The 14,216-nt window shown below is 53.9% G+C and overlaps 1 protein-coding gene across 3 annotated transcripts in view; it reads right to left on the bottom strand.

Annotated features, from left to right (window-relative positions):
• The window catches only part of PPP2R2B (protein phosphatase 2 regulatory subunit Bbeta), a 67,544-nt gene that overhangs the window by 35,043 nt on the left and 18,285 nt on the right, over nt 1–14,216 (bottom strand). Inside the window, exon 1 of one of the 3 annotated variants that reach the window (XM_048319946.1) lies at nt 9,944–10,122. The exons of the other annotated variants lie outside the window; for them this stretch is intronic. Within the exon in view, the coding sequence (XP_048175903.1) occupies nt 9,944–10,013 (70 nt within the window). The 5' untranslated portion in view covers nt 10,014–10,122. Of the gene's footprint in view, nt 1–9,943; nt 10,123–14,216 lie in introns of those variants that run through there. 3 annotated transcript variants of the gene reach the window in all.

Genomic DNA, 14,216 nt, shown 5'->3' with positions numbered 1-14,216 from the left:
TATGAAACAGGATCCTCACCCAAAGTGCTCTGCTGCAGGAGAGCTTGGACTGAGCTCTACAGGGGCAGAGGGGCTTCCATCAGATACCTCCAGGGTGCCAGCAGCATGACAGCCCATCAGCACTGGGTTTTCTCCATCACCACAACACACTTGCTAGCTCCCCACAGCGACTGTGCCTCCAGCCCCTCTGCCCATCCCCCTGGGCTGCTTTCCACTCAACACAAAGAGCACAGCAGAATCACAGCTCACAGCTCAAGAGCACTGCTGAGCAAAGCCAGCAAAGCTCCTGAGACTCACAGGCATCACCAGGGGCAGGCAGGGCCCCATTGCTGCAGGACTCCAGCCATGACCTACAGATGGAAATCATGCTGGGTCTGGTGGCTGCATGAACCCCCAGACCAGAGCCCTCACCTAAGACCAGGGTGGAGAAACACCATCGCCAAAACTCAACAGTTTGTCACTGCTGAGAGAGGTGTGGGTCCGTGTTTGCTCTGATGCATTCAAACAGAGCAACTCTGTGGAAGGAAACCGCTGCAGAGACGCTTGCGAAGATTGTGATGGGACTCCGGCTTCTGCCAAGAAATCAGGCAAACAACCAGAGTACCCCTGGATCCCTGCATGACTCGTATCCTCCAGCTGAGAGTGTTACCCGAACAGATCTTCCCAAGCAGAGGCAATCACAAGCAGACATCTGGCACACCGCTCCTGCTAGCCAGAAATTTTCAATGGGGAACCAGTTACAAAGCAACACTGCTCATGCTGTTATTATAATTAAGAATCTGTCAGCCTGCTGAAACGAAGGCCAAGTTTATTTAGGGATTGTGAGGGAGGGCTCTCCAAAACAGCCTCTCTAATTCTCTCTCTTCCATTCCCCAGATCCGACAGAGATGCATGTTTCCATGGACAACTTGCCAGCTGAGGTTGGAGCAACCTCCACCTCTGCTGACATCTAACCTCCAGCAGCAGACTCCACCTCCTGCTCTGAAACAGCAAGTGCAAGGGTCCCCCTAACCAATATAGAGGTTTCTAGTGGAACTAGGAACAGCAGGCATGTGTCCCATCTGCAGGCTGGTATAGGTGGGTGAGCTGTCACTGGTGCTCCTCCTGCCTCAAGAGGCAGTGCCATGCACTCCACCTTTAGGACAGTACCTCAGGGATCTACAGAGCAGGACCCCATGGAAGCAAAGCTTGTTTTCTTGCAGGTAATTTCATGCTGGCTGAACAGCCTCACACTTGCACATCTGGACACTGCAGGTGTCCAGGCACCTTTCATAGGGCTCCAGTGCCCCTGTAAAGCCACGTATGAGATGGACACTCTTCCCAGTGGTAGGTTTGTGCAGGAGCTGCACCACAAACACACAAGAACAAACACTTGGTGTTGTGCACTGTGTGCCTGTGCGAGTTTGATGGGTAGGAGCCAGGTGTTAAACAAGCTACAGCCCCCCCCAACACTGGTCAGCACCTGGCACCACCAGTCTGAGCTCTGTGGTGAGACAGACTAAAGGGCTGGTGCCCCTGTGCTCCCTGACCTCATCCACTTCTCGCTCGGTAAAATTGACTCAGCCTGCAAGGGGAGTGATCTGTCACCCCTGCTCACCAGCTGCAGCTGCTGCGAGGCTGGTGCTGCAATGGACAGTCAGGCACTGGCATGTGGTGTTTGGTCAATGCCTGCACTCCTCAGAGAAGCTGCTGTTCATCAGGGTCCAACCGCCTTGCCATTACTCACAGAGCCAACAAAGGGAATGCAAGGAAATGCCAGGTAACTCTCGCTGAGGCTGCACTGTTCATTTCAGGGCTGCCTGGTGACACAGCAGCACACAGGCAGGGGCCCAAGCACTGCCCCCAACTTTGCCAAGGCAGCCAGGGGCAGCACCACCACTGTAACACAGCTGCAGCCAACCAGGGGACACCCAGAACACCCAGCACTGGGCACAGAACGGCAGTCTGGAGCTGGCTGGCCATCACTGTGCACTGTTGTGGCACAGCGTTGCTCCATCCCTGACAGCAGTCAGGGTGTCAGGGCAGGGTGAGGGCAGGGCAGGACCCCAAGGGCACTGACTGTGGAGCCACACCAGCTCAGGTTACACATCAAATCACAACTGAGACATGTCTCTCTTGCTATCAGCTTGATATTAGCTGATGAGGACTCAGATATCGAGAATGAAAACACCAAGATGAAACTTAAAAAACCCACTGGTCTTCCAAAGTCTACGAAGCCTTGAAAGTGAGCACATTTAGGGAGCCCTGCTTGTGTGGCTGAGTTGGGCTGGGTTCACTGGAAGCCACAGCTGAACAGGTTCGACTTTGATACTCCTTGCACTAAAATGAGTTGCAGATCAAACCAGGCAGTCAACAGAATTTTTAAATTAAACTACAAAATTATTTAAAATCCCCTTTGAGGACGTTATCACAGGGTTAACACCCACTCTTGGCTTCAGATAATACAGCAGCAATAAATGGTAATGTGCTCTATGAAACATGATTTATTTTTGCTGAGCAGGCTTGGCATTATAAATCTCAGCACTCTTAACATTTAAAGTTGTTATTCCAGTGACAAAATAGACACAAGGGAGATAACAGTCTTTATCTCCATTAATGTTTTATTGTTGTTCAGAGAATATGGATATGGACTGATCCAAGCGTAGGAAAATCACAGCAATTTGTTTGCATATTGGGGAAGCTGAGATAATGGTTGTGTTTCATGACCACACCAGGGAATCAGCTGAAATGCAGGACAGAGCAGATCAAAAGGAGGGATTAATCAGCTACTTTGGTTTCTAGTTTCTATTTTGGTTACTGTTCCATTCCCAGGACCTGCCCTAGCATAACATTAGAAGAGATGGTCCCTGCGCGTGGCCGAACAGCTGACTCGTGGCACCCGAGGAAGTGAGGAAACAAAAAGGCTGCACAACAGTTCTGTGTCATGCAGACAAACAGCACTGCCACGGAGGCAGGACCCTTCTGGATATTCAGCTGCCTGGAAGCGACTCTCTGCTGTCCCCGAGCCCCACTGCCCGGGCCCCTGTAGCTTCCTGTCAACACAGAGCTCCTGACCTGTCTGGCATTTTAACTCCTTCCCAAGGTACACATCGCACCTCAGAGTACCACAACACCCTCTCTAAGCTGAACCTGAAACAGTGAGCTGGAGCTGCAGTGAGGGCTTTGCTGCTGGCGGCTTAAGCAGATAAAGGCTGAAAACCGAAACCCCACACAAACCACACAGCCACCTGCCCCATCCCGGGACCCCCTGTGCCAGAGAGAGTAACCCTTTCCCCTCAAGAAATCAGGCTCATAATGCATCAGGGAAAAACAAAAACCAGTGCTGGAACTGCCCTCAATGAAGACATTGACTCCAACAGCTCAATCACACCTTTACTGGGAGGACAGCAGGGAGGTGAGCTGGGGAGAGCATTCCTGACAGCATACAAACAACACACCAATGTCCACACATCTGGCTTCCAGTGCCCAAGCGGTGGGGCAGATGGCCACGGTGGTGTCTGACCCTTTCCCAGAGCGCTGGGGTCAGGCCCAGGCCAGTTCCGAGTTCACTGTGCCTCAACTGCCCCTCTCCAGGGCAGAGCAATCGCAAGCTGCCCAACTCATGGGGATTTTGGGAGGGCTGCGAAGAGCTCAGGCGCCACTGCCCAGGGCTGCCAGGTGCCCAAGAGTCACAGCAGCTCTACACAGGGATGCTGAGATGAGAAGTCTGTGGGTCTTTTGGTGTTTATCCACCAGCTCCAGGCAGACCGGCCGCGCAGCAGCTCCACCGACACTGGCTGCCAGACCCCTGGCATCAGTGCCTGGGCACTGCCCACAGCGCCCAGACCCCCGGGGGTGCTCACACGGCGCTGCCCGGACGCTCCCTGCGGTGCCCGAGCCCCGTGCCAACCCTGTGTGCAGCTGGAGCTTTGTGCCTGCTCAGCACACTGGAGTGAGCGCTGCCAGCTCCTGGCCGCAGCCGCACAGTCGAGATGGGGAGGAGCGGGGAGGAAGCAGCCGCTATTTTTAAGCTGCCTGATCAGCATAGCATCATGCCAGGTCAACACGCCTCGGCTCCACTACGTGTGCCGGCTCAGCAGGCCTCACCTCTGCACCAGCCAGCACACATCTCACAGCGGTTACGGCAGGCACCAACTCACACCAGCTGCATTTCCAGTGCCCCAGCAGGTGGGACTTACATTCTCAAAGGATTCTTTCCACAAGCATTTATTCCCCCAGCCAATCACTAACAAGCAAGTCTGGACTCGGTAATCTTGGGGGTCTTTTTCAACCTTAATGATTGTATGATTCTATGATTCTAAGCCTGCAGGCAGGGGTACACCTCTGGTCCAGCCTGCAGAGTTAGGGAATGCTGATGATTACCTAGTCTGCCACGGCATTAAGCCCTTCCACCTACTTCCAGGCATCAGATCTCAGCAGCTCTTTTGGGAGGAGGCGTGAGGGGTTTGGCAGAGCCCTGCCGACTCCTGTTCCCACAAGCAGCCACAGGGACAATCTGCTGGGTCACATAAGGAGCACATCCAGCCCAGTCTCCTGTCTCCAACAGATAACAGGTGATACACAAACAGGACAACCATGCAACGCTTCCACTAATACTCTCCTACCCTCTGCAATGTCTAGCTCAGGGGGCTCCTGAACCAGAGGTGGTCTCTCTGCATTTAGCAAATCTTGACCACTTCATCAAGTCTCTCAATTCCATTTTGAAACCTGAGTATGGGGCTGTGCTGGCTGGCACCCCAAGGATCACCCTGCAAGCACCACAGCATACCCCAGGGTCCTGGGCTTGAGGGAAAGACCAGTGCTGGGTTCTGACCTGCTGCAGCTGGTCCTCAGAACACGGGGACCCCACAGCAACAGGGACTGGGGTAACTCTGGGTTGTAAGGCCAAACCCCTCCACACTGCTGTTGGTGCCTGCTGGGAGTAACCCAGCTTTCCCCAGCACTGGAGAGGGAGCAGCTTGGTTCTTGCGCTGATGGGACAGAGACAGATGCAAGCCATCACCAGTGACCAGGCACCCTCCTTGTAGTCCATCTGCAGTGGGTCAGTCACATCATTACCTGCTCCCAGTCCTCTCAGTAATCTCTAGATTACAGAGTCCCTAGGCACATCTATTCTCTCATTAATCCGTAGATTAAAGTATCCCCAAATCGGCTTTGACGTAGAGCACTGCAAACAGCTGAGTTACGCTGTGCTTCTGCAGCGATCCCATATTAGGCAGGAGACATGTCTGTGGGTCCTTCCCACCTGGGGGGAGCCCAGGCTCAGGAAGAGGAAGGGATGTCTAAACACAGTACATGTGTATAAATAAAAAGCAGAAAGGATGGGATTGTGTTTCGTAACTAAAGTACGTATGTGATAAAACAACTTCATGGAGGTTCCCGGATTAATTAAATCTCAATCCAGATGATCTCCAAACAGCAACTTGCATCATTTGCGACAACAGAAATTCCCCACAGCTCTTGCTCTAACCTAGCAGTGGGAAATGCTTCACTTGGTGCTTTCCTGGACACTACATGCAGATTTTTTAAAAAGCAACCACCGTACCACAGAGAGCTCGAGGCAAACTTCGCAGGCATCAGGGCAGAGAGGCACTGGCATCAGGGCCCCTTCCTGCAGCATGACAGCAAGCAGGGATACAGGCAGGATGGGAATGACAGAGAGGCTGACAGAGGGTTACAGAGGGAGTAACAAGATTAAAGCAGGAAAAGGAAATAAAGGCTTAGTGATAGATTTCTCAGCAGCAAAACCTATTCAGTTTGGGAAACACTCCCCCAGGAGATTAAAGACTTGCAGAGGCATTAGCCAGAGCCAGAGAAAGGGTGCGGGGAGCAGCCATGCAGTGGCCCAGGAGTGGCTGCAAGGTGTCACGACTGTCCTGCCCAGCAGGAGGGCACGGCACATCCCCAAGGCCATGCAGCCCCAGCTGGGTCAGCCCCGTGCCCGCAGGGGAGAAGGTCCCTTGGCAGAGCCATTGGGAAACAGGGATGTCCCTCAGTGGGTGCCAGGATGGCCCCCCATAGTGGCCTCACACCATGGCCATGGGGCATGAGTTCTGCCAAGGGTCCTTCTCCAACAGCACAACCACCTGGCCACGGCCACCTCCCCATGAAGCCCAGGCAAGACCACTACTCCTCCTCCCAGTGCCATGTTGGAAATCATGGGTGCCAGGGCTGGACCATGCCCGTGCTGCCCACAGCATTGCTGGGCCTGGGACATTTGCACTGTGTTAATGGCCAAAGCACACACCCCAAAATGCACACCCCACTCAAGAGATTCCTGCTGGTGCCTCCCCAGAACGGGTCCCTGGGGCTGCAGGGCACCCATCACGCCCTGGAAGAGTTCCTGTCTGCTGCATCACACCGGCAGGAAGGGCTATGTCTCAGTGCCTCCACATTTTCATGTGAAAGGGTGACTCCACCGTGGCTGTTGTGGGGCCAAGGCCTGTGGGCTCTCCACACCAAGCCCAGGACATCTGGCAACATCAGGAGGGAGCAGGGACAGAGCTGGAGAGGTGAATTCCATCCCAACAGCCAGGTGCTTGCAAGAAGATGGGCTGTGCTCCTGGCTGAGCTCACAGATGGGGGGCAGGACAGGCAGTGCCAGCCTGGTCCTGGCCCACCCAGCCCTGCCACCAGAACCCCCTGCCCCAGGAGGGACCCGTGGCCCCCAGGCCAGCCTGGTGCTCAGCATCCGTCCTTCATCAGAGGATACCTGCAACAGGGCAGGTGTGCACAGACATGGAAGACCAATATGAGGCACTGTCCCACGGGGGGGGAACCGTGACTGAGCTCCTGTCCCACCTGAACCTGCTGAGCACACAGGCTGGGTAGGGCTCAGGGCAGGGCTCATGGAAAGGGTCACTCATGTCATTCCTCTCTTGTTTGGAGGTATTTACCCAACTGTCAGCCGCTGCAAGTACTCGGAGACATGCCAGGTGAACAGCACCGCTGCACAAAACAGGTGACACCCACAGCCTGAAGCCTAAAGGAGACAGGCATTTTGGGTTCAGCTGCTGAAATGGGCCAGCTTGGGGCAGGGGGCATGATGGACCCTTGAGGACACTTCTCCAGCAAGCACATCTAGAATTGGAAGCTGCTCCAATGGTTGTTTGTATTCAAATGTCTCAATTTGTCCTACTTTTGGCTGGGCACTCAGCAGAATTGCCAATGAAGATAGATTTATGCAAAACAAGAATAAACCAAGGATATTTTCTGGACATTTTTCATGTGAGATCTGCCGTTCTGCAGCAGTGCTCTGCGATCTGAGCTGGCATTGCCCTGGAACCTGCTCACCCTGTGCCTGGCAAACCTTATGACACGGCTGGGGATGTGGGCTGCACCTCAGCACCTCCCTGGCAACCCGAGTCGAATTAGCACAAGGGCCCCATTTCTTCTCAGCAATACTCTGATCTGCACAAGAACAAGGCATTCAAATGTGCACTTGTGAAACACCATCCTCACCCCACATTTGCATGAAAATACCAGACCTATTTAAGTGACAACAGCACTTCACTAAAGCAAATTACATAACCCGACTATTTCCCTCAGCTGACACACCAGAGACACCTTCATTTCCAAAGCAAGTCTGCACTTTCTGCACAGCATTTGGATTTTCTTCTTTTTTAACCAGATACCACGGTGTTTTAGGCATATGCTGCTTTCACATGTAGAAAAAATAAAACTGAATTATCTAAATTTTTTATCTTAGCAGAATCTACCATTTCAAAGTGCACTCAGCCTCCCTCTAGCAGAACCACTGCATAGAGAGTCAGGATTCCTATACAGCACGAAGTGAAGAAAAACTCCCAGCTGATACACAGCCATTAAATCCCCTCTGGTACCTCCCCCTGCCCTGACATTGCAGCAGGGATTTCACCAGCTGATTCGGTCATCTACTGCACAAATGCCTCTGACTGTTTCATTTCTATAGAGAGGATTGCTATGGTTCACTAGTACGACACACAAGGTTCTTCTGAAAATGCCAGCATACAGCCACAGATTACAGACAGACTGGATCTTATCACTGAAAATCCCCAGCCTTCCCAGTGTCATGGGCAGAAATCACTGCGGGCTCATCTCAACCCTCCACCCTTCCCAGCCAGGAAACCTGAGTTCTTAGCAGGTCACAACAAGGTAGCTATAGCCCCATTTTTAATTTGCTGGCTGTTGCAGCTGCCTTTTAGGATGCAGCAACAGCAAATTCATCCTTCTGAGAGCACAGCACATGGTGATGCGAGCCAGACAACTGGGAAGTATGGGAGCTCAGCCCCATCCTGGCCACAGCACCCTCCTGGAAGCACTGGCTCGCACCACCCCTCTCAGCAGAAATGTCCCGTCAGTGTGGTGTGGCCTCCACAGGTCCATCACTCAGCCCCACGGCAGGTCTGCCCACTCCCCAGCCCCACAGTGCACCCATCACCTGGCCCCACAGCAAGTCCTCCTGGACCCCGGGCCCACAGTGTGAAACACGCAAGGAGAGCAGCAGAGCCGGGGATGCCCCAGGACAACACCTCCCCAGCATCTGGGGGCTGTCACACTGAGCACTTGCACTCCAGCTACACACAAGCAACATGAACAACCATTTTCTGTGGCTCACCAGGTATCCAAAGCTTTCTATTACTATATCAAGCCCAAGATTTCCCACTAGATAAACCCTCCTTCAGCCATGTGACAAAATTCCCGAAGCCTGGCTTCCTTTAAGTCTCATGAGGATGACACAGTAAGAGAAAGCCTCTTTGGCTACTAATTAAGCTATGAATAAGCCTGCTCAGACTCTGGTATGAAATCTGGTTTTTGAAGCCTCATTGAAGGTGTCAGTGCTACCAGAAGGGGTGAGGGGTTTGGTTTTGCTTTACATCAGCTGCAGTTTCCTCCTGAAGCAAGAGACCAAAGGGCGGTTGTGACAGAGCTGATGCGAAGTTGACAGCTACCAGGGAGGACAGCAGAGGCAACAGCAGCTCCATCCCCATCCCTCCTTCAACCCTCGCTGGTGGAGCTGTCTTTGTGGTGGCTGCAGCATCATGTGCAGGCTGAGCTCATGTTCTAACGCCTGAACCGAACATGGCCACACCATCTTCTCTGCTCTTGAGCCGTTACGGGAAATCACTTTCAAATGCACCATGAGCCTCACCAGGGCTGTGACATTATCCATGTCCAACAGCCTCGGTATCTCCTTGCATCTGCAACACACCAGTTAGGATTCATACACCTTCCTGAAGCGCTTTGTAGTGAAAATAGCCCTGAGACAACTGTTCCATTGACGAGACCTGCACCAGCGTTTGCCGTATTCCCGCACCTCACAGCGCGGCTTCAGCCACCTGCAGCACCGCGAACGCCCTCATGGGCTGAGGAAGCCGATCGCGAACCGCGGCCGCCGCCCGCATCCCTGTGGCTCCGGCGAGCTCCGCATCCCTCCGGCCCCGCGGGCTCCGCTCCAGTGGGGAAGGGCTTGCGGAGGGGTCGGGACTCCCCTTTCTCCCGGAACCGGAGGAGCGAAGGCGCAGGGGCTCCCGGAGGGGCCCGGCGGGGCGGGGGGCTCCGCAACAGGGCGGGAACGCGAGGCTCCGGCCGCCCCGGGGCGGGAGATGGGGGCGGCTGCGTCCCGAGCGCTGCTGCGGGCGGCTCCCGGTGCCCCGACTTAGCCGCCCCCAACCCGCCGAGGGACCAGCCCGGCCCGGGGGAACCCACCCAGCGACACCCGGCGCTGCTGAGTCACCGGAGCGGCTTCGCCGCGCCCGCACCGACCCCCCGGGGCCGCCGCCGTGGGGCTGACCAGCCCGGCCAGGGGACAGCGGTGCCGGTCCCGGGACAGCCGCGGCCCCGGGGCGCGGAGAGCTGCGGGAGAGGGCGCGGAGCGATGCGCGGCGATGCGGGCGGGGGCCGGGGCCGCTGCTGGGCGGCCTCACCTGCTGCGGGCGGGCCGGGAGCTGCGGGCCGGGCTCACCTTCCGTGGCATAGCTGTGGTCTCGCAGGAAACTGCTGCTGATCTTACGGGTCTCAGCGTCCTCCTCCATTGACGGCGGGCAGGCGGGCGCGGGGCGTCAGCAGCCGCAGCCGCGGATCCATCATCCCCCCCCGCGCCCTGCTCCGCGGCGGCGGCCGCCAAATGCGGCGGGGGGGGGGGGCGCAGGGGCGGCGGTGCCCGGTGGCTCCTCCCATACGGCACCGACCGGCACCGCGCGGGCGGGCGGAGCGCGGCGCAGCCCCAGCCCCAGCCCCGAAGACGCTCCTGCTCGGAGACGCACCTGCTCCAGGGACACTCCTGCCCGGGGATTGCTCCTTCCTGCCCGGGGCGCCACTGCCCTTGGTGGACGCCCCTGTCCCTGGGGAAGCTCCTACAGCCTTCAGGCAGACGGACTGCTGCTCCCTGACCTGCCTGCCCCAAAAACAAGATCCCAGCCGAGGGCTGACATCAGACCCTTTTTTGGCAGAGCCACAATAGATGAACGCTGGGTGTCCCGGGACAGGGGATGCAGTAAAGGGCCATGGAGGTGACCATGCCAGCAGTGCTACGGAGGTGTGTGCCCACGGGCAGTTGGCCCAGGCTCACCCTGTCTTGACTTTGGAAGGGGGTAGGAATGCTCAGTGACTTATGACCATAAAGGTCGATGTGGATGGGGGATTGGTGGCATCCAGAGAAGAGAATGAACACAAGGGTTATGGGGGAAGGGAGGGCTTTCCTGTTCAGGGTACATCTCTGATAGGACAGGCTGTATTTTGGACTCATCATCTGGTGCACACCAAAGGGAAACAATTGCCCACTGGAAGGGTTTTGTGTCTTGGCAGAGTCCAGGAAGAAGCCTTGGCACTGGCTGAGCCACTGGCAGACACAGGGAGGAAACTCACATGGGGCAAGTTCCCTCAGCTCCAGCACCTGAAGTTGGAAGTAAAACCCAACCACAGTGTCAGGGCACATGACATCCCCAGCCAGGCAGCAGTGTGCACACTGGGCAGCAGTGAGAGGACAGGCACTACTCCCCACTCTCACTCCTGACCTGCAGTGTCCCCTCTGACCCCCACTCTCCACTACTCAGACAGCTGCTGAAGGGAAACAGATGCATGGACACAGGCTGGGGTTTGACCTCGGCCTGCACCCCACAGCACCCCACTGCTCCATATTGCTGTCAAGACCCATCTTAGCACTGCCTTGGTTCACTCTGGACAAGAGTATCATGGGTGCTGGGCACTAGCTGGGGTCAGGCGGGGAACTGGCACGCGCGGGCACAGGCCCCACAGCACCTTTACACTGTGTGCCCACCCACCCAGCACCCCTCGAGACCCCCACACCATGGGACTGGGGTCAGCTGGAGGAACTGCAGAGCTCGGCGTGCCATGGCACAGGAGCTGCTTGACAGTCCAGGGCCACATCAGCAGGGAGTGTAATTGTTACTGGAACAGGAGGATGCAAAGGGAATGGACAAAGATGGTGGATAACATTGTAAATACAGTGGTGCACTGCAGCTTGATTTCCTCTCCCAACTGTAGCGTCATCATTAAAATCTCATTAGGAAGGTGCAAGATCTTACAGCCTGAATTATTATTATTATTATTATTATTATTATTATTATTATTATTATCTGCTGAGATTCATTGTCTGCTTGGGGGCTGCTTATTCTAGGGGAAGCACAGGAGAGAGCACCTCTAAGCAAGAAGGCTCAAGGACTCCAGTACGTCCAGTATGTGCATCTTTTGGACAGCATGTTCCACACCTCTGCTGCACAACCACACCAGCACACCCACCACACCACCACACGCCTTTTGGAGGAGTGTGCGGATACTCTCAGATGAGGGGCAAGAGAGAGGGAAAGCTTGTTCTACCCATTGTGACCTTATGAGGAAAGGTGAATTCCCAGGCCCACAGCTTCCTGCCTCCCCAGGATGTTTTCTGACATGCTGTCACATAGAGGCTGATAAAAGACATTGTAAAACTGCACCTTGGAGAACTCCAGCGCTTACTCCTATGCATATATAACTTCAGGATTTGTCAATCACATCACATCACAGGCCACTCATTAATACAGGGATTACTGATATGACAAGCCAGAAGCATTCATCAGACAGGCATAAGCTGGTAGTCTCCATGCCCAAGCCTTCACTGAATTATCCTGGAATGTGAGTTACATGCTATATTCACCAGGCACATATTTAAGTCAAGAAAACACACTGTATTTGAGGCTGAGGCTGCTCTTAGCTGCAAGTGGGTGAGAGTTGCACGTTAGTCTGAATTCACTCCCTGTGAAAAGGCACAGGACCTGGCCATGGCTTAGTGGCACAGTGCAGAGATATGCTGACCAAAGCTCTCTTGCATGCCAAAGAGAGCCACAGCACTAACATCATGCTTTAGAAATAATTTTTGTGTTGCTGGCAGGTCCTCATGCATGCAACAGCACAGGAGACCAGACGCCAACACACCACAGGACTTGGAACTGCTGCTGGCTCTGGGCAACTCAGCTGACACCTCTGTCTGTGGTCTCCTGTCTCCCGAGGGAAGGATGTGGACCTCCCACAGGAAAAGAGAGATGGAAAAGAAAGATTAAAACCGCACCACAACACTATCCCCAGGAATTGGGTTCCCTCTGTCTACAAGCTACATTCACCTGCAGGTGTCCTGTAAGAGGCAAGAGCAGCTTCAGACAAGAAAAATAAAGACAGATTTTGAATAAGCAGTTGTTACCATATTGCCTCCTTCCATCAGACCCCAGATGCCAAACTCCAGGCCAAAGGCAATGCCCAGCTGAATAATGAGCCCCTGCAATGCCCATGAATATCATGAACACAACCAGTGACTTCCTTCCCTTCCTTTTCAGTATACACCGTCGTCAGTGTATTTTCATTCTAACAAGTGCCAAGTCCCTTCTCCTTTTTTAAGTAGCAGAAATTATTCCCCCATTGTGCATGAATTATACTTACACATTTGTAAGTCCTGCAAAGTTTTTCAACACACTGTATCATTTAAACACATCCAGAAGCCACCTGTTTGTTATGCAACATGCATAGGAGCTGCATCATGAAATCCATTTATTCTCAGCTTTTTAAAATCCAGGAGCAAGCCTTTACAGTAACTAAAAGCATTAGCTGTCCTAAGCAGGAATCCATTTGCAGATTAAATTTGCCAAAGGTCAGCTTGTAGCTGTCACTGTTTCCCAAACCCCCAGGTGTCCGCCATGATCGGTACTTTGACATCTCCTGAAGAGCCAGGACACTTTCCACTCCAATGATTTTTGCTTCAATTAGAGAGGCTGAAGAGTTCCATGCTCAGGTTTCTGTGGGATCTAAACAGTGTTTGAAGAATAATTGAATCAAACTTCCAATTTTATGCTCAATACAGAACTTCCTTCACAGCACTTACTTTAGCCTCCCATCCATGAGCAGTAAATCTATTTTCCTAATTACTGTTTTGGGTTAGAACAATACCCATATCTTTTAACCATTAAGCACAGATAACAAAATTCCTTTTAAACTTGTAAGAATTATTTCTGTTGGTTGACTGATCGTTAGCTCAGTGCCCTCAGTGGGCACCAGCTCGCTGGACGGTGCCAGAGGTCAGCTTGTGTGCAGGAGCACTGGTGACAGCACATGCCCATGGCACAGGGGACAGGACTGGCAGTGAAAGCCCCAGGGTCCTGTGCTCTGCCTGCCACAGGTCTGTGAGCAGCACAACGACCTGCAGCTGCGGGCAGACACTGCTGCCCCGCTCTTTGTCCCTTCCTGTGGGTGGAACATCCCCCTGTTCCAGGGTGGGACAGGGAACTGCTCCCTGGAAGCAGGACATACTCTCACTCTGCAGCATCTCAGCTTCGTAGACTTATCAAACTATGGACCAACACAGGTGGTGGCCACCTCCACCTGCCCTAACCAAGTCTGAGATGCTTTACCTGAAAGCCCATCTCTGCTAAGGAAGGGAAACCAGGGCTTTCCTGACACCCCTCAACATCTCATATCAGAGCCAGCACCTGGTCTTTGATCTGGATGAAGGTCATGGCACACAATTAGTACTCTGAGAAGGAGAGCACTTAATTTCTCCAATCATGTCCAGTTCCCAATGTGCTCCAAGTCCTTCAGCTCACGGATTTCAGTAGAGACAGCACTTTAGCTTCACAAATCTGAAGAGCTAATTATGCAGCAAAAATGGGGTAATTATACTCCTATTCTCAACATATAATTGGTGACAGCCACCTGGGCTGGTGGCTGGCTGGCCCATATTTAAGGGACAACCC

The sequence above is a fragment of the Corvus hawaiiensis genome, chromosome 15 (genome assembly GCF_020740725.1).
Source record: "Corvus hawaiiensis isolate bCorHaw1 chromosome 15, bCorHaw1.pri.cur, whole genome shotgun sequence".
In the NCBI taxonomy this organism is placed as follows: domain Eukaryota; kingdom Metazoa; phylum Chordata; class Aves; order Passeriformes; family Corvidae; genus Corvus; species Corvus hawaiiensis.
The sequence above is the reverse complement of the archived record's forward strand: the minus strand, read 5'-3'. Positions and strand labels throughout refer to the sequence as shown.